Raw genomic sequence first — 23,786 nt, 5'->3', positions numbered from 1 at the left:
GTTGTCTATACTTGGCTTCTCATGAACACAGCTCTCTAGAAATGTGTGTATGTTGGAAATATTACAGTAGATTTATTTTGATAAAGCCTTTCCCAACAGGCTTTATAAAAAGCCCAAGTCTTGGCCCTTCATAAAAACTGCACCCTGGTGGCAGTAAAGCCCCAGTTAGGGTGAGGAACTTGGCCAAAACCCAGTCAAGTTCCTTTATCTTCCTGAAAATCAAACCCCTCCATTTACCCTTTTTAGTGCCAGATCATATAAATAAAGGCTGTTATTTTTTCAGCGTTTGCTTTGACTCTGTGCCCTGTGGTTGCCTCTTTTGTTACTGGTGCTGTGGATGTTGAATTATTAGCTTGGAGTTGCTCTGATCAGATAGTAATCAAGTCATTTTTGGCTAAAGGTCAAGTGTCTGTCTTCTGTATCAATGCACATTGCACATCATCAGCTTCTCAAGAGCTGAAGCCAGAACTGAGAAGACCATGTTACTGAAGTAATTACCATGTCAGTTATCTTATTACTGCATTGACCCTACTCAAGGGGGGGGTTATTGATAAGATGTCTTATTTGGCTATCTTCTCTTCAGTCATTAGTCTTTGTCAGAATACATGGCAGACTTTTCAGAGACCTTTGGGACATTAAAAAAGTAGGAGATCTTTACAAGGCAGAACAGGATCTTTCTGTATTGCCCATGTATTTGTGAGTTTAATGATTAAAAAAAACCTGTTGTATTCCTGTTTTGTATTCTACAAAGTAAAGAAGAGAATCTTTGCAATTATTGAAGCCCTTTTTAATGATTCCAATAAAGCATCAGTATGTTTACATTTTTGTAACTCAGATTTTTCCTGTCTTTTCTGTTTTTCAGACCCATTCAGGCACTGAACAGCTAATAGACAGCGAACACAGGAGATGCAAGGAATATCTTGGGAGGGGTTTTAGAATGGCTGAAGCTGGAATGAAGCGAGGCTGCTTTGTAAAGAGAGGTGACCCATGTTTACCTGCATCCATGCAGCTCCAAGGCACCTTTTAACGATGCCTCATTTGGTCCTCTGGAATAACTTAAGGCCCACACTGAAAAAGGCCTTCAATTGTGATTTACTCTTCAGTGTGCTGATGTACCCCTGCCTCTGACCTCTCTGCTGCCATGCGGTTAGCCCCATGAGGCTCAGAGAGCCCTTCCCTGTGTTTCTTTGAGGCCTCCTCCCCACTCTATGGAGGCTGAGCCTAGCCGTCCGGCTGATGGGGAGCGCTCTGGAAGACAAGAGCAGCAGCATGCCACAGCTGAATCCTCACTAGGATCTTGTCCACCACTGCAGCCCCAGCAGCCTCCCAATCCTCGCCCTGTACACAGAGCCTTGGGCCGCCTGCAAAATCGGCAACCAAAACGCACTGACCTTCTGCTTAGGTTACAGCAGCAGCAAGCAGTAGCATGGCAGCATTCAGACACCCCAGGTACCTCAGGAGGCAGCTTCTGCTTTCCATCTTCCTCATCAACCACGTCCCTCCCCTCAACTTCCAGCTGGGGTGAGCATGGTCATGGGGTCCCATCCCAGCCCAGCCAAGAGAGTTCAGAAGTGGTTAGCTCAAGAAAAGGAGAGAAGAAACCCCAAAAACCAGGGAAATATGTGTGCACTTATTGTGGCCGTCCATGTGCCAAGCCAAGCGTACTTCAGAAACACATCCGCTCTCACACAGGAGAAAGACCCTACCCTTGTGGCCCTTGTGGATTTTCCTTTAAGACCAAGAGCAACTTATATAAGCACCGCAAGTCCCATGCCCATCGCATTAAAGCGGGCCTGGCATCCAGTCGCGATGAGCCCAGTCTTAGTGGACCAGAAGGCAGTGGTGTTGGAGAGGACCCAGAGGAACACACAGAGGGAGAAAGCACTGAGTCAGAAGAGGAGACAGGTCAACACAAGAAATCCTCTTCAAAGGAAATGGGCCACCAGAGAAAAGGTAGTAAGGAGTTGCTGGGTGGGTTGGAGGAGAGCCAGAGACCTGAAGATTCCCAGGCTGTCAAGCAGAGGCTGGCACTGAGGCTTAGTGAAAGGAAACGAGTCCCTATGGCATCTCCAGATGACCCTCCTTCCTCCCTCTCCACCTCGTCCTCTTCTCTTGGCCCCGGAAGTAAGGGCAGCACAGAGTCTGGCTACTTTTCTGGATCAGGTAGTACTGACCTATGCCAAGTTAGCTCTCCCAGTGCTAGTGCCAAAACCTACGCAGAAATTATACTTGGGAAATATGGAAGGCTGGGAGGGCAGCAGCGTGGTGCCCATCAACAGCATCCTCATTCTTCACTTTCATCATCCTCAGGGACAGAGGACAAGAGCATCCCCTTCGCTGTACCCAAAACTCAAGTCATTGAACATATTACCAAGCTTATCACTATCAATGAAGCAGTAGTAGACACAAGTGAGATTGATAGTGTAAAGCCCAGGCGCTCCTCACTGTCCAGGAAAAGCAGCATTGAGTCACCCAAGTTTACTTCCCCTAAAGACCCCTACATATTTGATCCTAAAGGAGACGCCCCTGGTCCCAGTGGTTTGGGACAACTCCATAAACCTGAGATAGATCCACTGGGTACACAGGAACTGGCCGCAGTTCCCCTGCTAAGAAGCCACTCAATGCCATCACCTACCAGCCAAGGAGATCCCTCCACCTCTGGCACCATGTCCCCCAGAAGTTACCGTCTCTGCCAATCATTTGATGAGCAGCAAGCGGTGGTAGCAGAGATGAGGGTGGGCCATGCCCAGCGTATGCTGCGGCGCCAGCCTGCCATAGAAGTTCCATTAGGAGCTGAGGTAATGCTTGAAGAAGCCGGTCCCACTCCCTCCTCCTCCTCCTCCTCCTCAGTCAGAGGCTCTGAACTGTCCAGACAGTCACAGCAGCAACAACAAAGAAGTCCTAGCCTGTTTGTATGTGAGGCCTGTGGAGCCACCTTCCAACACAGTGAAGGCTATGAGGCACACAGAGGCCAATGCCCTGGGCAGAAAAAAACAGACACCAAAAGCAGGGATGGGAGTAAAACTTCCAGGGAGGATCGCCCCCCAATGATGATGCACTATAAGTTCAGAGCACTGGCCATGGCTGTGAGGAAGAGAAGGAAAGAGGAAAGTCTGGAGGAAGATCCCCCCAGCCCTGGATCCATAGCCATGTCAAGCAGCTCTGCAGGCCTTGTTCCTGTGCCAAGCAGACCAGAGCAAAGCCAGGCCCTCTCAGGTTTGTTTATGTATCCCTGCAGTCCTATTATAACAACAATATTCAGTGAGTGACAAGTTTGTTTTTAATCGTTTAATTTTATCCACTTTAACATCTGAGACAGCTGGTAGATAAAGCAAAGATTTTTTCATTTAATATCAGTATGTACATCAGGGCAGATTAAAAAGGGTTAATATTGCACCACAGATATGGCAAAATGCAAAAAGTAGAGTGGCTTTATTTACATACAGTAAGCCAAGATAATGGTGAAATTTTATATGTTTACTTTGTTTATTTCTAGGTGTTTCTTTACAGACTGATCCAAAACAGCAACAGGAAAGGAAGGGTGTTTCTGTGATCCAACACACGAGCTCATTTGAGAAGCAGGAGAGCATATCTTATGAAAGTCAGGAACCAGATCTCAAAGAGAATCAGCAAAGGCAACAACCCGAGCCAAAACCATCACCCTCTACATCTCGCCTCATACGCCAGCCAAACATCCAAGTGCCAGAGATCCTTGTTACTGTGGAGCCTGATGCCGACATGCCATCTGTGTCACCGCCAGCCACAGCATCCTCATCCAAGGTACGCAATCATGGAGCACATGTTTTTATACAAAACACTTTATATCAGTACATTCTCTTGTTTTGTTTACTTTGTTTTATCTAGTGGATGTTTCTGTGATATTTCACATCATCATCTCAAGAAAGAGTGAAATTTCTCTCTCCTCTAGGAGGCAGAGAGGGTGGAGGAGTTCCAGTGGCCTCAGCGTAGCGAGACTCTGGCCAAGCTCCCTGCAGAGAAGCTGCCACCAAAGAAGAAGAGACTCCGGCTGGCAGAAGCAGCCCAGTCCTCTGGGGAGTCTAGCTTTGAGTCTGCATCTCTGCCTCGCAGCCCCAGTCAAGAGAGCAACATCTCACACACACCAAGCCTTTCTGCTTCTTTTGAGGGCACAGTGAGATCAGACTCTGGTATCTGGGCCTCCAGTAGCCAAAGCTCCCAGATGTTGATGGTGCCATCAGCTTCCCACCAACACCACCAAAGCCAAAAGGAGATGAGGCGCTCTGCCTCAGAGCAGACCCCAGCCAGCCCCCAACAATCAGAACAGATCTCAGAGACTAGAAGTAAGTCCTTTGACTATGGTTCCCTGTCTCCTCAGCAGTCTTCATCCTCCTGGAAAGAAAGGAGAAAATGTCTCCTTGTGAAACATGCCACCTTAGGGAAACCTGAGCAGGAGGAAGGGACCAGTTTGAGAGCAGAGAGTCCAAAGCCTGGGCCTTCCCACTCAATCCGTCCTCCTCTTTATTCAACCGAGGAAGGCGCCTGCTTCAGCCCTGAAGCTGCAGGGAAAGCATTGCAGCTGTTATCCCCACAAATCTTCCTGCCTTCTCAGGATGTTCTCTTTTATCAGCCCAGAGGTCAACAAGGGTTTTCACAAGGACCGATTTCCCAGCTACTTCCTGTCACTACAGCTATCTCTGATGTACTGTCCACCCAAATAATCCATAGAGCATTTTTACATACACAGACAGGACCCCCACCTATACAAACGTACCCATCGCAGATCCATATGACAGAGCAGTTGGGAATACCGTTCCATCAGCTTCCTGCTCTGGTTCCTCTTCAGTTCTCTTCCAGGACGAGAGCTAGTCAGGCGTTGTACCTGCCTTTGCCTTCAAGACTTAACACACATGTTCCTTCTATTGTAACTACGGAGAACAGACCCTCCATGTCTTCTGCCCTTACACATCAAGCCCTTGTAAGGATCTCCTACCATGACCCAAGGCCGGTCATCGCAACATGCCTTTCACAGCTCACACCATTAGTGTCACTTGTGGTGCCAGTGCGTCTCCAGACCCACATACCTACCTATGCTAGTGCCATGTATACAACATTGTCCCAGATTTTGGCCTCCACCTGCTCACAGGGACCCATTTCTTGCACAGCAATGGTCATCATGGGACAGGTAGAGCGAAGCAAGCTCCAAAGGTCCTACTTGAAAGTCCCCTCCCCTGACATGAAAAGCCTTGTTCCCCTCTCCTTGCCAACAGAGCTGGCCTCAGGATCTGGAGAGGGTCATGGTCCTCTCGGGGCTGGAGGAAGTAAGCGCATGCTTTCTCCTGCAGCCAGTCTGGAGCTCAGCACAGAGGCCCAACGGCACCAGAAAAGGGTGAAAGAGGAAGGGGAAAAGGAGCAACATAAGGCAGAGGAGGTGGGGGATGAAGAAGAGGAGGAAAGTGTGGAACACAAGGTAAGACATGAAGAAAAAGCCACCAGGGGAGATTCAGACAAAGATGATAAGAAACAGGCACAGAATGTGGAGTGTACAGCTGTGAAAGTAGAGAGTCAACAGGGCCAAGTTCCAGTGAAACATTATCAGGAGACAAAGGAGGAGGAGGATGGGAAAGAGTCAACGGAGAAGACTAGTCAAAAAAAGGAGTTACCAGTTGTGAGAGCAGGTGTGGAAAAACCAAGCACCAGTTCGCACCCAAGCCTTGACACCTCCACCTCAGTCAACTGGTGTTACCTGAACTACGTTAAACCTAACCCAGCTGTCCTGACAGACCTTTGCACCTCAGTCTACTCCACCTGGAGTGTCAGCGCTCATAACCCGAATCTGCCAGGCCTCAACACTAAGTTGGTATTGTCGCTACTGTGCTCCAAACAGAAGCACAGCTCAGAGACGTACACTATGGCAATGGCCCCAGCCCAAACCAACAGTCAAGTTGCCCCTGCCAGTAGCAGCACCCCACGTGTTTCAGAGGTAACCATAACCACTCTATTCACCCACTGGACAGAAAACAACCATAATTATTTTAAAGTAATGCTCAGATTTATGAGGTGACTACATGACTGTTGACTTTGTTTAGACTTACCAAACTTTTCATCATTATGGTTTTATGTATGATGACTGAATTTTTAGAAATATTATACCATAAAAATAGCACATTTTACATTTTAATTTAAGTTCTTTGATTTTTTTCTCTGTCTTGAGTGTAGGTACATGCCACCCCACCCAGCACCCTCACCAGAGTAAAAGATGAACAACAGCATGAAAAGGAAGAGAATAAAGAGATGACAGAAGAAGTACCGTCCACCTCAAAACAAAGTGAGGCTCCTCGTGTGCGCATCTTCGAGGGCGGGTAAGAACTAAAAGGTTGTTTAAGCTCAGAACTTTGAGGTTGAAATTATTTGTGAAAAAAGGCAATGCATCTTTAGCTGAGGTATGTGCACAAACCAGCGACTGACGACAGCAGAACAACCACCATGAAGAGCTGACAACAGTACACAGAGAATTACAGTAACAGATGGGAGGCAGTGAAGCCCGCTGGGACTTCATTTGTACCTGCAGCCAGGCTTTTTTTCTCTCTTTTACTGCTGGCATGATTGCTGTGTTTAAGAAGTGTTAATTTAGAGATGTAGCAGCATGTGTTTGTGTGTGTGTGAAGGGGAAAGGTGGTCTCTAACTTCACTTTGTGAAACTCTCGTAAGTGGCTGTTTTTAGGGTTATGTAAGCATCAGGGGAACAGTATGAGGCAATCTGCCACAAATCAGTAAGCATCATAGTTTGGATTGTCATGTTTGTTTGCACTGTGTGCACATGTTTGTATCTTAATTTAAACATGTGCGATGTGCACACTTTACTGCATTGGAATATTTACATAAATATGTGTTTCCACAAATGTCTGAGGGATTTTTTTCCAGTGCATACTTCTTTTTTGAATTTGTTAAGGTAAGAGCTTAATCTTGCCTGAGGGGCCAATTCTGTTTATTTCTATGACATTGAAGTGGTGATAAAACCATTGAATAAAGTGGAGAGTAGGGAGAATTGGAAGAGGTTAACCGTTATTGACAATTTTAGAGATCACTGTTTTGAGAGAAAGACAACTGCAAGGAACACATTTTCCTTGCAACTTTAATCCCAGTGTCAATTCCTCATGGGGGTGTGTGTGTAATGACTCAGGCTAAAGTGAACAGAAGTTAACTGGCCAAATACCAAAAAAAATACACCAATGGGTTAATGCCAGACACAGTGAAAAGAAGTTAAAGGAAGAAGCATGGGAAGAGGTGAAACTGCCACTAAATTGTATTGAATAGATACAGTAATGCTGTACTGTACTTGGTATTTAATATTGTTTAGTTATTTAGACACAGTGCTTGTCATCTAATGACTGAGTTGCAATCTACTGATTATTGAAGAATCACTGTTAAATTACGTTATCATTGTTGTCAACCATGTCACATTGTTTATTGTGCTGAATCTACATGGGCTGCACAGTGCAGGGGTTAGCGCTGTTGCCTCACAGCAAGAAGGTCCCTGGTTCACTTCCCGGTCAGGGCCTTTACTCTCCTTGTGCATGCGTGGGTTCTCTCCGGGTACTCCAGCTTCCTCCTAATGTTTGCAATGCAGCTATTTTATGAATGTTACTGCCAGACTTTGTTTATGAATCAAGTTCAATTTCAAATCGAAGCTAACACTGGAAGTACATTGTACAGGCAAATACCAGCACTCCATTCTGACAGATATGGGGTCTCACAGTAATGCTTTGCAAGAGAGCATTACTTTCTGCTGCCAGACTGTCTTGGATCCCAGAGGCAATGACTTCTGACTGTAATCTCATTATTAACATTACGACCCAACCAGTGGCACAAGCCGCTAGTTATCAGTTGGTGAGAGCATCTCAGAGGTAACAAGGTCCCGTTGATGAGAGAAGTTAATCAAAATGGTGCAAACATTAAGTACATGGAGTTTGCAGCTTAGAGGGCATCATCTGGCCAAATCAACCCATGAAGTCTGTAAAGTTGCAGTCATGTTCTTTGTGTTGTTCTACATTATGCTGACTCTGAGACTGCGCTTCTTGCAAATGAAACCTGGTGTGTGTCATATTACCAAATCATGACACATGTACAAGAGCTAGGTTACAATGCTCAGGCCCAGGCTGGGGCTAGAACAATGCTTCAGTTCAGTACTGGGCTTCATGTATGTGTTCCCTTAGAGTGGAAGCCACTTAAACAAGCAGCAGGTGGATTAACTCAGGTGTACACAGTTTACGATATCATTCCTGACTCTGCTTGTTGGCTATTCAACCAGGAAACTAAACCAACCAAACCCATGCAGGCAGGGAGGAAAGGAAGTCACAGTACTGTATCTTATTGTATCACGAGTAACCCTTTGAGTCCCAACCCTATTAGTAAAACATTTTGCTTATGGGAGTTTCACTGTGTATGTCAGCACTTGCACATTAAGGCTTTTGTTTTGAATCATTGTGCACACAGATTGAGCGTGGATGAGCTGTCTGGTTAACAGTAGATAAGGCATTAATTACTAATCTGTATCACTCTGCAGCCACACATTACACACGCACAGGAACTGTATTTTCATCCATGAACAGCTTTCAGCCCTCTGCTTATTTCCGTCTCCATTGCACCACCCTTCTGTTCACTCTGCCTGTGCCTCTCTGGCAGCTCTTCCCGTTTTACTTAACATATGTATTATTCTCTTTTGAGTCCCTTCCATCCTCCGCTGTGTGCCATCTCTCTCCTCTGCTCTCTCTTTCCTGCGTGTACCTACACCCTTGATGTCCTGTTGTATTTCCTCCATGCATGCAAATAAGCACTACAGTTCTCTTGCAGAGTGTTTGTACCCTGACTCTGTTGATGTTCATTATACCTGTCTGCCTTCTGTTTGCCACTCATTTTATCCTTGATAACAAACATTTTATATATGAATGCGCCATGCAGCTTTGAGCATGCTCATCCATTCCAGAGGTCCTAGAGGCCAGCAGGGGTCTCAGGGAACATCGCACAGTTGAAGAAACAGATAATGAATCAAAGCAGCTATTTTTCAAAAACAGCCATTAGAAATTAGGCAAACATTGCTGTTTCTTCTAAGTGGCAATCAAAGTCAGTTGAATATCAGTGCTAATATTGAGCAGTGACTCAACAGTTTATGTTAGAAAATGCAGATATTTTTCATTGTGAAACTAGATAACATTTTAGACTTAAAACATATAAACTTCACAGGTGAAATGGACATTGACATAACTGTATGAAGAGATTTGAGTAGGGGCAGGAATCTTGGGGCAAATCATGAAATTATGTGATACATTATAATACATTTGCATTTTTACATGTTTTATGATGAAGTTTAATCCTTCTTATTCTTGTTTGTTACCAGTTGTTTGCACCTTGGTGTAGAGCCTTTGGATTTACATTCATGAAGGCATCTCTTGATTGTAGACTTTAACAATGGTACAAAGACTGCCTTTAGAGTATTCTTGACTTGTCATGATGTTGCGATAGGGTTTTTGTTCACCAAAGAAAGGATTCTGTAATCATCCAATGGAGTTCTCTGTGGTAGTTTTTTAAGCCTAATTATCGCCTCCTTTCCCTGCATTGATACCTCTTTGGACTTCATATTGATGGCTCTTGTCAAACAGCTACTTCTATACATTATAATATGATTCATGGTCCAACAAAGGGATTTTATGGCTATAATGATATTTTCAAGACAATAATACAGTGATAAATAATGATTTTCTAGTTAACTGAAGGGCATAAAATACTCATAGAAAGGTAAAGTGTAAGATTTTTGTATTTTTTCCTGCTATTTTTCAGATTCTAAATGTTTTCTCTGCTTTCCAATATAATAATAATAATAATAATAATAATGATAATAATAATAATAATAATAATATCTTGAATTTATATAGCGCCTTTCAAGAAACCCAAGGACACTTTACAGGAACACATATACATGGACAAACTATGTGAGGGGTAGGATGAGTGTAAGGGGTGGTTTAGTGAAGACTGTAGGCTGTGGTGAACAGGTGGTGCCACATTGTTCCTCTGATTTATTTTACTCTCTTTTAAGTCATTAGCACCTCCATGTGTAGTCATGAAGCAGAAACACAGTAAGTCAAATATGGTGGATTAATTACCATATCACCTTGAGTTAGAATGATGATATACTGCTGCCTTATTGATATTTTGTTCTGTTCTACTTTACAACACGTTAACATGATCATTAAGTTTACGTCTTTTTGATGAAATATGTAAATTTGTTTGAAGTGAGTTTCAGTTTTAGTAAAGTTTTACCTTCCACTGTGAAGCTTTGTCTGTCTGGCTGCAGAGGTCTTCTTTCCTGTAATCTGCCACGGTGGTCTTGAATCTCTGTAACAAACCAGGGTAGATTGTTGGTTGGGGAAACATCGACACAGACAGCTGATTTAATGTTCAGTGCGTGAAGTGAAACTTCTGCCTTGTTTATCCTGAGGATGAATATTTTTAGCAGCACCAAGAAAAACATGCCAGTAAACAGTAGCCAGCCTGTGAATAAATACAACATAAAGCCACTGTTGAGACTATTTTAGACTTGTGCAACAATTTGTTATGTTTTCTGTTGCGGGTTGTGTTGAAAAACAGGGAACATCCACAGGCTGGATTCTGGGAGCTAGGGTACACCTCCTGTCATTTGACACTCTAAGCACATATTAGATATTTTACAATTCTGACTTTATGATCCTGCTCTTTGTTAGAGCAGAGAACAGAGCGGGGTTTCAATAGAGGACAATTCATTCAAATATAAAACGTCTGCGGTCCACTCAGTCCACAAGTAGCCTTTTGGTAAACATTCAGACTGTGTATAAACAGAGTTTTTATAGACATGATCTAAATGTGTGACTTGATTTTTATATATAGTGTCTTTTTTTAGGTTGTGGGCCATAGCCAGGCTTCCCTGCCCTCTCTTCAGCTGCTGCTGTTGTTGGCGGGATGGAGCAGTCGCAGTAGAATAGTCTGTATTCTCTACGCTCACGGTGCAGTGGAGGAAACAGCCAAGGAGCTCAGAGCTGCTCTGGTTTTGGTTTGGTGGGGCTTCCCTTGCCCGCCTCTATAAAGACAGCCTTGTTTCCAGTTTCCCTTGTGTATCAGTGTGCCAGTGTGTATGGGAGTGTTTTGGGTGCAGATGTATGAATGTTTTTGTGCTGAACACAAACCTGCATCACATGATGAAGTTTCCATAAAGAGTTTTTATTTGGTTATGAAACAAACTGAAATTAATATTAGTGCCTCTGATTTACTTATATCAAACCAAATTAACTTTATATATAATGCTCTTTACACCCACAGTTGCTCCAGAGTGTCATTGGTGACTTCAGTTGTCTAACATGGTATGGGGACAGGAGTTGTGTGATGTAGTTGCAGTGTGATTAGTGCAGTCCGGTAGCCAGTGTAGGGAGGAAAGAACTCACCCAGCTGCGTTTTGCACAAGTTGAAGCCAGGATAAACAAGAGTGCGTGATACTGAAATATAGTAAATTGCAGTTATCCAGATGGGATGAAATGAATGCATGGATGAGTTTTCAAAGTCAGAGATACAGAGAATCGGTCTGAGTCTGGAGATGATACAGAACTGCATAAGACTAACTTTTACTTCCTGATTGATTTGTTTTTCCTGCTTAAAACCTGAATAGATTATGACGCCAAGATTGTTTTGTATGTGGTGTTATGGAATTAGATAGTGGACTAAGATGAGATGAGATACGGTCAGAGAGATGCTGTTGACCAATAATGATTTCCTCAGTTTTTCTCGATTAGCTGAACGAAATTTGTGGCCATTCAGGATAGTTTTTTATACACCAATTTTGGCATTGACCAAGAGGTCCAGAGACCCTGGATCAATGTAAAAGAATTGTTATGTAAAATTTTGAAAGAAAATTTCACATTGTCTCAAGAGTGGTTCTACTAGGAAATAAGATTGATGGAGTAACTTCTAAAGAATTAAAACACCTGATTTGATTAGTTTTTCTATCTGTGAAATGAACAATACTTGTGAATTGGAAGGTGAGGAAAACCAAATTGTTTTCATATAGACAATTGGCTTAAAGATGATTTGGAAGTGGTATCTATGAGCAAGCAGTATCAGTTCTTGAAGATTTGGGAAGGATTTAATTTGAGCATTATTCTGCCAGCTGTGAAAAAAAGGCCTTGATGGCGAGTACATAGATATTAGGTGTTGGGAATCACTAGTGACCCCATGATACAATATTATCACAATACTTGGGTCACGATTCGATATTATTGCAATTTTAAACATTTTGCAACACAGTGAGTATTGCAATACCAGATATTACGATATATTGCAATCCATACCATTTTTTCAACTGTTTAGCATTAGCCTTGCCCTCACGTTTTTGTTGTATTTCCACAGTATTTTATTTTCATGTGGCAATTCTTGCAAACCTCATGTGTCATGTCAGTCTCATTTGTGCCCTGCTTGCATTCCTAATGTTCTTTCCCTGGTGCTGCCATGTTTGTTCTAACTTTGTTATGTGTTCTGTATGACCTGTATGTAAGTATTTATTGATTTTGTAACTGTGTGACAGAGTCCAGGATAAATTTCCCTATGGGGACACTAAAGCCTATCATCTCTTATCTTAACTTTCTCCTGGTCTATGACCGTCACCTCTGCCAACCACACTGGACCAACAATTGTCCAAACAATTGATTTTGTTTTTCCATTATCATAGAGTTCAGTTCATATTAGCAATTCATTTGAAAAAATATATAGTTGGTGGACAAGACGATACGATTTATCACCAGACAAAATATCACAATACTGTGCTGTATCGATTTTTTTGTCCCACCCCCAATACATTTCTGACTCAGGTATGACATATGAATATGAATTTCTTTTTTGTTTAGCTAGATCCATTCCATATTCATATTTTCAATCCAATGTTTATAAGTATGCGTACACTGTATGTTTATATCGACCCCGATAATCCTTGTGGGGATTTGCTGGGTATCTGACTTTAAGTGGCCCACAGGCCCTAAGCAGCTTCCTCAAAGAGCTAGGGTTATTATTTGTTTTTATTGTATTGTCTGAGGTATGCATATGTTTGCTGTGTTTTGTTTGTTCTGTATGTGACTGTTTTTTAAAGCAAAATAAGATATATTTTTAAAAAAAGGATAGTTTGTTTTCGTTGCTGGGTTTAAGGTGTAGGTAAATTTGTGTATCATCTGCATAAAAGCAAAATGAGATGTTGTGTTTTTAATAATTTGACCTAATGGAAGCAAATAGATGGAGAGGAGAACTGGGCCAAGTATGAAACCTTTGGGGACAACACAGGACAAGGGGACAGAGGAGGAAGAGGAGTTATTGATAGACACTGAAGGATCTGTTTGAGAAAAATAAAATCATGTTTAACCACTGCTGAAGGGTGGGCGTCAGATGAACTGAGTTACGGCATGCTACTTAAACTGGTTTACTGGTTAACAGCAAAAATCATCATTTGACTGTTGAATAAGGCAGGATGAGATTTATCATCTGGAAACGCTACTTACCCACGCACATGACGAGATCCGCAGAGATAAGCACAACCTGCCTCATCCATGGAGGGTGTCAAAGTGGAGGCCCAATACAAAAACAAAAAATCATCAAAAGGCTGCACAAATCAATATTTTTGAGCAATCAGACAAATAAATAAGTGGTATGTCAGTGAAAGGCCTGTAATAATGAAGGGACTTGATGTAGTTTATTTTTACGGAGCATATAATTTCTACCACAAATCAGTTTCATAAACTTTTTCTTTATCTGCTGTTGTCAGGAGAAACGTAACGGATGTGTTTCTGGCGAATGGCAATACTCATTTTGACACTGAAGTTTGTCCCATTAAATAGCCAGAAAACCTCCCTTTCACCCTGCTAACCTTCCAGTAATAATGCTCCTCCTCTCTGTCTCATTCATGTTGACAGATTTAACTCATCACAGCCAAGGATGCGCCATTTACACCGTCTTTTCTTTCTGTTCACATAGTTTGTGACTAGATGCTACTCAGTCTTTCCATGCTCAGTCTATTTTTAACATGTATGATAAAATATGTAATAGGCTCGATGGGTGGGGGGGTGAGGTGTGTCAGAAACGTACAGAGAGTTGTCCTAAACCTGTGCTTGTTGAAAATTAATAGTCAAATGTCGAGTTCTGATGACCTGACAATCCAGATGGAGCATATAATTTCTACCACAAATCAGTTTCATAAACTTTTTCTTTATCTGCTGTTGTCAGGAGAAACCTCACAAACCAGATCCATGTAGCTCTCCATGTAACAGAGGGTATGATTTTGTTTTCAATACTTGTTAGAAATCCAAGTTACTCAAAGCATGTCTGATGTTGGGTTTGAATTTGCCGCAGTTGCTTGGATATATTGTGACATAAAATTCTGCTAACTAATTGTAATAAAAATCTGTGTCTTTATAGGAGTTACATCGGGGTTAGCATTATCTGCAAGTGGCTAATAATGGGGATTGTCTGTTTTCAGCTGCAGGTTTTTGACATGGGCTTTTCTTGTCATTTTCTAGTGGTAAAAGTAATTATTGAAGGTTTTTTTAGTTTCACAAAACCTAGAATGTTATCTAACGTTGGATGTGTGTGCTTACTTTGACTTAAATATGGATAATAAAGAATGTTGTAATTTAACCTTCAGTGACCATTCAAAGGAATAATTCTCAGACATCAGGCTTCTGCTTCCTTCTCTGTCTCGGATGACTTAAACATGCTGTCGAGAGCAGCATGTACATACCATTGCTGGTGTAAGGAGGCAGGCAGCTGTCAATCAAACAGTGGCGTGCCCACGTAATCTTTGGTTTCAATGGCAAACTAAGTAACTTTTTCTGATGCTTACAAACTTTTATTGTCTCTTAGTTTTCTCTGAAGCTTAGAACAACCAGTGAGCATAGTAACATTGTAGGACCAAGATTTTTTTCTTTTATTTATTTTAATTCAAACATGTTTTCGTTTTGTTTAGGTATTTGTGCTATCCACAAAGTGAAATCCCCAGCCTTTGTAAGAAATCCTGTTTTTCTCTCTCTCGTCTCTCTTAGGTATAAGTCCAATGAGGAGTATGTTTATGTGAGAGGTCGAGGCAGGGGAAAGTACATATGTGGAGAATGTGGCATCCGCTGTAAGAAGCCCAGCATGCTAAAAAAGCACATCCGAACACACACAGATGTCCGCCCGTACATCTGCAAACACTGCAACTTTGCCTTCAAAACCAAAGGTAAGGGGACAGTTACATAAACACTGGAACAATCTCCTTTATTCGCTGTGATGTACCTGTGTTGTTGAAGTATCTTGTAGTGGCACTTTTAATGTGATTTTCTTGTTCTTACCTAGGGAACCTTACCAAACACATGAAGTCAAAGGCTCATGGGAAAAAGTGCCAAGCGATGGGAGTATCTGAGTCATCACTGGATGAGCCAGAGAGTGAGGAAACAGGTACTTTAGAAAGAATAGAGTGGCATTTTTCCCATTCACTATGGAGAAATGTTGGTACACAGCTGGATGATCTTGTGCCGGTGAAGAATAGTAGCTGTTCAACTCTGACAGCTTATGCAACACTATGTTCTATTCTTTTCCCTGTGGCCTTGCATAAGAAATATGAAAAAGTAGAAGATAAATGAATGAAGAATACAAAACAGTCTGGCCAGGACACCTTGTTGTCAAGGATGTGTTTCTGGCGAATGGCAATACTCATTTTGACACTGAAGTTTGTCCCATTAAATAGCCAGAAAACCTCCCTTTCACCCTGCTAACCTTCCAGTAATAATGCTCCTCCTCTCTGTCTCATTCATGTTGACAGATTTAACTCATCACAGCCAAGGATGCGCCATTTACACCGTCTTTTCTTTCTGTTCACATAGTTTGTGACTAGATGCTACTCAGTCTTTCCATGCTCAGTCTATTTTTAACATGTATGATAAAATATGTAATAGGCTCGATGGGTGGGGGGGCGAGGTGTGTCAGAAACATACAGAGAGTTGTCCTAAACCTGTGCTTGTTGAAAATTAATAGTCAAATGTCGAGTTCTGATGACCTGACAATCCAGATGGATTTGTTTCACACATCCATCGGGAAAACCTTTCATAGACGGTAACTGGGAAAGGGCAGAGCCTTTGAAAAAAGACTCAGAGGGTGATTGGATGAACGTTCTGTCTGTCACATCTTTACAGGCCAATCAGAGCAACAGAACACGTGACATCGTAGCCCCAAACCGAGGTGCGCCCCTACTGAGGAATAGGCTAAACTCAGTAGAGAGCTGCATAATGCGAACCATAGCAACTGTAGACATGTCAATACACGACTTTTGTTGTTTTTCAAAAAGAAAACAACTCAACGCTGTTGTCTGTTCTTCTTTTAACAAAGAAATGTCGTCAAGTTCTGATAAAACTGGCGCTTTAGCAGCATCCACATTGATGTCTTCCACCATAACTGCACTGGCTTCTTCTCGTTGTTTGCATACGTCACGACTCCACCACACCTGAAAGCACCGCCCCTTAACGCTGATTTGTCTTGTCATTTTTTAACCGAACCCAAAGACGGGTTCAGACAGAAGCTTTGCAAGATGAATTTGCCAGTGAGAAACAGGGAAATGGGCGAATCCATCTGCTTTGCAAGGTTAGAGTTCTCAAGCAAACAATATAAATGTAGAGGGAAATATTTAATGAGATGATTTTTGAGGCACTTATGAATACCATAAACTCCAGACTATAGACTGTTTTAGGAAGCCATGAGGGAAAAAATGGCTATTTCTATTGTGTCCAGTAAAAACATGCAGTTCCTGTGCAGCTCTGTAACTCTTTTTAGCGTTATCTGTTTTCACCATTGAGAGTTTGTACCTCTGCTAGCTAAAATAGGATAGTTGAGCTCTCATCCCCAATGATACAAGTTGATACACACTCTGTGAGTCACTTCACTGGTAACTTGTCTGTAATTGAGAAGTATTCAATCAAACAGGAGGAACAAAAAGATTATGGACTGCATGATTATTATTGGTATGGGAATGGTATCAGCAGATATTAGCTTATAATATAAATATGTCATTAGTGGTATTTGAAGGTATGGACATTTCTGCCAATAATTACAACCAATATATTGTCTGTAAAAGTTCGCCTACATACAGTGGCCAAAAATATCTGCCTATATTGGCTGTGAATAATAGCCTATATCTGCATTTTTGGCTGTAAATATTGGCCTATATCTAGTGTAAATATTAGCCTATATCTGCTGTAAATAATGGCCTTTATCTGTTGTAGATGCTAGCCTATATCAGCTATAAATAATGGCCTATATCTGCCTTTATTGGCTGTAAATAATAGCCTATATCTGCCTTTATTGGCTGTAAATAATGGCCTATATCTGCTGAAAATATTGGCCAATATCTGCTGCAAATATTGGCCTTTATCTGCCTATATCTGCTGTAAATATCCACCTATATAGGCTGTAACTATTGGCCTATATCAGCTTTAAATATTGGCTTATATAGGCTGTAAATATTGGCCTATTTCACCCTGTAAATATCTAACTATATTTTCTGTAAATATTGGCCTATGTAGGCTGATAAATATTGGCCTATATAGGCTGTAAATACTGGCCTATATTGACTGTTAATATTGGCCTGTGTAGGCTGTTAATAATTGCTTATGTAGGCTGTTAATATTGGTCTATATCTCCCTATATCTTCTGTAAATATTGGCCTAAATTAGCTGTTAATAATGGCCTGTGTAGGCTGTAAATATTGGCATATATATTTAGTAAATATTGGCCAATATAGGCAGTAAATGTTGGCCTGTATCTCCCTATATCTTCTGTAAATATGGTCCTATATTGGCTGTATGTAAGAATCTTTTTCTGGCGTTTTAAGCCAGATCAACAGACCAATGTCGGCCTCAGTAGTTTGTTTCTTTGTTCATCCCTTCACTTTTAAAATGTGTTTTAGAACAAAAATTTTAGATCTGAACTGCAATTTATTGGTATCAGTATTGGCTAAAATTAGTTTGGAAAGAGTGGCATATTGAATATTAGCAAAAATCCTGTATTGTGCATCCCTTGACAAGATGGCAAAAAGCAGCGTGCACCCCGTTGGTCTTTTTTTTTTGTCATCATTATGCACCTCAGCACCTCGGGAGCAGTATAGCTGCCACTTGCAATACACCATGAATTGAGGGAAATTTCAGTGTGTGATGATGACAACTGTATTTGCGGTCACAACAGCATACGTCTTAGCCTTTTATACACCCAATATATAAAGGTTAAAGCAAACCTATTAGATGTAGTAAAGGTATTATACTGCGTATTACACACTACTTAATCATAGTTAATATGTGTTTCAGCATTAGATGCCACTCAGGGTCCTGTTTGGAGCAGTGAGCTGGAGTTGCAACATAGAAGCTACTTAAAATTAGGGTATGCGTAACATTAAGTAGCTGAGCATCTACATCGTTGCCAAGCTGCAAAATCAGGGGTTGGAAATGAAGCCAGTGCAGAGGTGCAAAACACTGCAGTTCCTTAAATGTCCACTTGAGACTGACTGCAAAATCCAATTCTGTAGTTGCAGAATTAAAGATGCCAGTTTTTTCCAGAAGAAATTAACATGTTGTTGAGAGGTGTATCCTTAAATAGGGGGGAATCTGATTTACCTAACAGGTGGCAGCATTGTTGTGTTGTAGCTGTTTGCAGGAGGTTATGGCCAACTTCAGCTCCACAACTTTTTCTGGGGCTGCTGAAAAAGAAGGCTGAAGCTGGAGTAAGCATTTTCAATTGGCCCCCATCACTGGACTTCAAAACACTTCCAGATCAGGACTGAAAATAAGTAAAATGGTCCTTCTTTAATTAATGGTGCAGAACCATACATCAGTTCTTGCTCGGCCAGGGGCACATAACGTCTAAGTACATCTGCATTGTGCATCAAGTTGAATCAAAATGCTGTAGCTTAAACTCTCATTAGTTTAAAGGATTGATCAAATGTTAAACTCAGTGTAGAAACTGGTAGAAGTTGGCGAGCTGAAAGATGGTTATATCGAATGCTTTCCAGGTCAGGTCAGTAAAATGACTTTTAGACAAATGTAAATAAAATGTCATGATTTGTTCAAATGCTTGACTTGTTGAGAAACTAAATTTCAGTTGTGAAGATGAGGAATTTGTGATTTCATTGATATAGATTAGATGCAACAGATTGAATCATGACTTCTTTAACTTAAGTCAATATTTACTCAGCTTATACCACTTCTGTTAAAGATGTATTGTCATTTTGTCCTCAGTAAACAATGGATTGATCAAATGATCAAAAGTGGTACCTTAAAGGACTAAGATGGTAAGATTTATCAATAAGGGTATCATTATCAATAAAAATTAGTGGTCCCCATCCCTGGACAGAATGTAAGTAGCTAAAGGACGTTTTGCAGCAATATCTTAAATTGCACACGGTTTTGTTTCTTTATTTTTAAAGGCCTCCTTCTCTTTGTAGGGGCTGTTCTTACCCCATCTACTGCAGCTGATGCAGTGTCTTTTGAGTGTGGGTTTTAGCGTCTCTTTTCAGATTTTGTTCTGTGTGTCAAGTTGTTTTCTGACTAAAGAAATCTCATTCTGAATTAGCTGTGAAAGAAAAGGATGCTTCTTCAGCATACTGTAAAAGGTGACACCTATCCTGCATACTGCAGTTAAAAGAATTAAAATTCATGATATAGAATTGTAATGAAGAAATGGTCAATCTAGTTGGTTGTGGTCTGGCTGATTTTTGTATGTCGCTAAGAAGAATCACTTTGAATTTCAGTCTGTTTCATAACTAGTTTAACTTATCATGTTTGCTTTTTTGTGTCTGCACAGCAGGAAGTGAGGAGCGTGTGTGTGGCCTGGAGGAACAGGACGAACACCAGTTTTCTGACGTGGAGGAGTCTGAGAACGATGACGATGACGATGATGACGAAGAAGAGGAGTCTGCTTCCCATGACGACCCTCCGTCCTCCTGTTCATCCGACACCCACCCATCCACAGGAGGGCTTTCCTGGCACTCTCAACAGGGCACTCCTGAAGCTGAGCATCTGGGTGCCAGTCTCAGTCCCGGTCAGGACTCCTCTCCGAGGGGAGTGTGGCCTAGCAGACGAGCCGCCTCTCCAGGTAGCAGACGAGCTTTGTTTTCCCGGCGGGGCTGGAAGGCTTCACCTAGAGCCTTCTCCCCCAGTAGTGAGAGCTGCTCCCCCAGCCGAAGCCTCTCCCCTCGCTTGGAGCTGTCTTCCCCCAGGACAGAGTTATCTTCACCCACCCAGCATTTCTCTCCCTCTCCTGAGAGAGGACCATCTCCCATCAGACCTCTTTCTCCTCTGCGGCCTGTTTCACCCAGCTGCCACCGCTCATCACAAGCTCGAGCCCTCCCCTCTCCGCTTGGGTTACAGCACAGGACCCCTGGGTACCTGCCATGGGAGACCCCAGGGACAAAAAGTGGTTATCTCAAACAGGTAAGTCTATTTTTGTGGAGAAACAGGCATCATTGTTTCAGCGAAATCCTGTAGAAAGTCCTTGAAATGTAATCCTGAGGTTTTTACTCCCCCTACAGGACAAAAGTGGTACAGAGGGACCAACATTGCCAGAATCCAGCTTGTTTCCACCTGCTTTCCGTCTCTCCACATGTGAGGGTTATCCTGGCCTTCAAACAGCAGACACCACCTTCAGCCATCTTCCCATGCACTCCCAACAAGCCAGGGTCCCCTACCCAATGATCCCCATTGGAGGGATCCAAATGGTACAGGCAAGACCAAGGTCCCACCCCACCACACCCTCATCCCCCACTTCACCCCCCATGGAAGGGCCTTCATTTGCCAGGTTTGAATCTTACTGGGGCAGGACCCCCAGAACTCAAGGGCTTAGGACTCCTGGAGACCCCTGGTCAGAGCACCAGGCAGCAGGAACCAGCCAATCAGCACGATGCGTTTACAGCACAGCACTCACATGCTCCAAACAGGCGGGGGAGATCACAGACTCGAAGCAATATGGCAGCTCGCAAAGCTCCGCCCACACCCACAGCTCTGCTACTGAGACACCCGAACGCTGCGTCAGAGACAGTCGTTCAAGCGCACCCCCACATCTCCCAGCCACCGTAGCTTCTCGTGTCATTGGACAGCAGCAGGAGGGGGAGGAGTCACAGTCTGGCAATGGGTTAGAAAAGGGAGGAGTTAAAGGAGAGCGAACAGACCAGAGCACTTAAAAGTGTCACACCTTGATGCATCATGCATCCAACTTTGCTTTATTGGTTGCTACACTAGTCTTGTTTTTTATTGCTTTGTTTTTATACAGTTTTCAATACTATTGTTAACTTAAATGTTTGTTCTTCGGCAATATTCAGGTTTGTTATAAAAATGCACTTTTTCCTTTGTAAAAATAATGTCTATCTATACATATGAATTATATATACACAAATATATCCCTCCTGTATCTCTATTGATACTGGTAATCTTACTGTCTGTTTGAATATATGTAAATTGAATATGGAAACATTTGTAAATGACCAAAATCTTTAATCAAAATAATTCCAGTTTTTGTTTGTCCAAATTTTGTCCAGTATTACTCAAATTGTAGTTTATTGTGCCTTTTCTGTCCAGGTTTGTGTTTTGAGATGTACAGTACAGAGAGAAGGCTGTGAATTTTTCCATGTTTTATTTTCCATGGGGGTTAATATTTGGTGATATGATTGTTTCTGTTCCAAAGGTAGTGGCTTTATTGACAGGGTAACAGAGAGCGAGCTATCATGGAGACTTTTGAAGGCGCAGCAGAAACATGTCAGAGGAATTGCACTGAAGTTCTATTTTTTATTACAGAAGACTTTAGAGTAGAGTTTATCTCTGTACAGGGAAGAGCGCTCTTTATTTATTGTTGTTCGATGACAATGATCATTGTTTCATTTTTTTTACTTTTTTTTAAGGAAGAGGACATTTTTTCTGTGTCTTTTTCATGATGTTTCTGTGACTTGAAATATTCAAAAAATGAGGAATGGAGTTTAGCTGGTATTGGAGGACTAAGTGCCCTGCAGATTTCACACACAGCAAAATTTCTAGTCATTGAAAAAATAAAAAAAGCACCAGAATACCTTGAAGCTTCGCCTTTCTTCCATTTCAGTCATCAGAGTGTGATTTTGTTGTTTTTCTCATGAAGTTGTAAATTTTTCCTGCTCCTATCCTAAACCACATTTCAGAAGTTTAGAGCTCCTGTGAACAACATTAGTAATGTCACATTTGGACAAAGTATACATCTTATCTCTTTACTGATCTCTTCTTGTTCAGTTTTAATTTTGGTAGTTGTTTTTCATTTTAGTGTTTGTCCAAAGATTTAAATGTTCATAATCTTTAGTCACATTTTAGTCATTTCTAACCTATATAGTTTTAGTCAGCAAAAGCTCAAAAACATTTTAGTCCAGTTTTAATCCCTAGAAAGTGATTACATTTTAGTCTTTCCTTTTAGTCAAAACATTTCTTCCCTCTCAATCTGGTGCCAAATCATGCTAGTTTTATGTGCTGGGACTGGGAACAGACATGCATCAAATATGCACAGAGACCAGGAATCAATCCTGCAACTAGGAAGACAGCCTCAGCATATGGGTGCCTGCTCTACCAGCTGAGCTAAACTGGCTCCAAGAATGAAGAATTAACCATTTTTTGGTTATAGTTTTGCACCTGATTGTATGTGAAACTCAGCTAAGTGAAACTGTACACCCAGAGGGGATGAATGATGATAAGTAGCTTTAATCTTTTTCTATAGTTGCAGTCCCTTGAAAAGTTTACAGTGTTCTACAAATAATTCTGCCTAAACAATGAATCCAAACAAAATACAGTAATTCTGTAACACTATCTTTCTTTACATATTAAAACTGCTCAAAGGAACTTTTGGTTTGAGTTGACTTTAGAGCCCCCTTGTGGACAAAAGAGGAACCTTTTTAGTCTCCTCCTTTTTATGCTTAGGAAGTACATTCTATGAAACGTCTGATCTTACCTCCACTTAAATCTACAAACACAAGTCTTAATGAATCTTTGCAGTGGAAAATATAAACAACAAAAACTGTTTGGGCACTGTTAATCAGGCTTATAATTACTCCACAGAAATAATTACTGGTTCTTACAGATCATACAGAGACATGAGGCATAAAGTTCTGTTTCATAACCAGATATAAACTCCTCACATGAGCTTTAAAACTGCTGCTTACAAATCAAATCCATGGAAAGAGAAAAAGGAATGTGCAAAGTAGTAAAACAACTAATTATTTAGCTTTTGGTTCCTTTTTAAGCTCTTAGGAAGTTAAGCTTTTTAATGTATGGTATTGTTTGAGTTGATCTGATGATAATAGTTGCCCTGAGTGTAACACTAGTCTAAAATCTCATGAGTGTTGAGTTGTCATAGTCTAATGTAAAAACTCATTCTCCAAATAACATCTAAATACAGCAAGCATATTTTACTTGAGTGTGTTGAAATGTGAAGTCCTGGCTCAAATCTTATATCAAATTCCTGAGTTAAAAAGTTGGCTTTCCAAGAGGCAAATAAACTTGAAACAAAAAGTAAGGCAATTTGTGTTTGGTAGATTATTTCTTTGTTGTAACAATGCTTCCTGGTAATAAATCTTATACCATTGGAAAGCCTGTTTATTACCCTTTTAAATGATGCCACATTTGTGAGGATCATGCATTTGTGGGATGAGCAACAGAGCTGAGTATGTGGGTTGGGCCCATGAAAAATGTGCCAAATCTTCTCTGCCAATGCCAAACAGCTTATTT

General features: G+C 41.5%; 1 protein-coding gene across 5 annotated transcripts in view; it reads left to right on the top strand.

The window, feature by feature from the left end:
* The window catches only part of LOC121512990 (transcription factor HIVEP3), a 76,431-nt gene extending 52,899 nt beyond the window's left edge, over positions 1–23,532 (top strand). For 4 of the 5 annotated variants that reach the window (XM_041792434.1, XM_041792435.1, XM_041792437.1 and 1 more), the window contains 8 exons: positions 863–3,216; positions 3,497–3,780; positions 3,929–5,959; positions 6,196–6,338; positions 15,078–15,253; positions 15,370–15,471; positions 19,858–20,486; positions 20,585–23,532. In XM_041792434.1, coding sequence (XP_041648368.1) covers positions 1,209–3,216; positions 3,497–3,780; positions 3,929–5,959; positions 6,196–6,338; positions 15,078–15,253; positions 15,370–15,471; positions 19,858–20,486; positions 20,585–21,232 — 6,021 coding nt within the window. In that variant the 5' untranslated portion in view covers positions 863–1,208 and the 3' untranslated portion in view covers positions 21,233–23,532. The remainder of the gene's footprint in view (positions 1–862; positions 3,217–3,496; positions 3,781–3,928; positions 5,960–6,195; positions 6,339–15,077; positions 15,254–15,369; positions 15,472–19,857; positions 20,487–20,584) is intronic. The other variant, XM_041792438.1, reaches the window with a different exon arrangement.
* Positions 23,533–23,786: the final 254 nt, after the last annotated feature.

Source organism: Cheilinus undulatus, linkage group 8, assembly GCF_018320785.1.
Source record: "Cheilinus undulatus linkage group 8, ASM1832078v1, whole genome shotgun sequence".
NCBI lineage: Eukaryota > Metazoa > Chordata > Actinopteri > Labriformes > Labridae > Cheilinus > Cheilinus undulatus.
The sequence above is the reverse complement of the archived record's forward strand: the minus strand, read 5'-3'. Positions and strand labels throughout refer to the sequence as shown.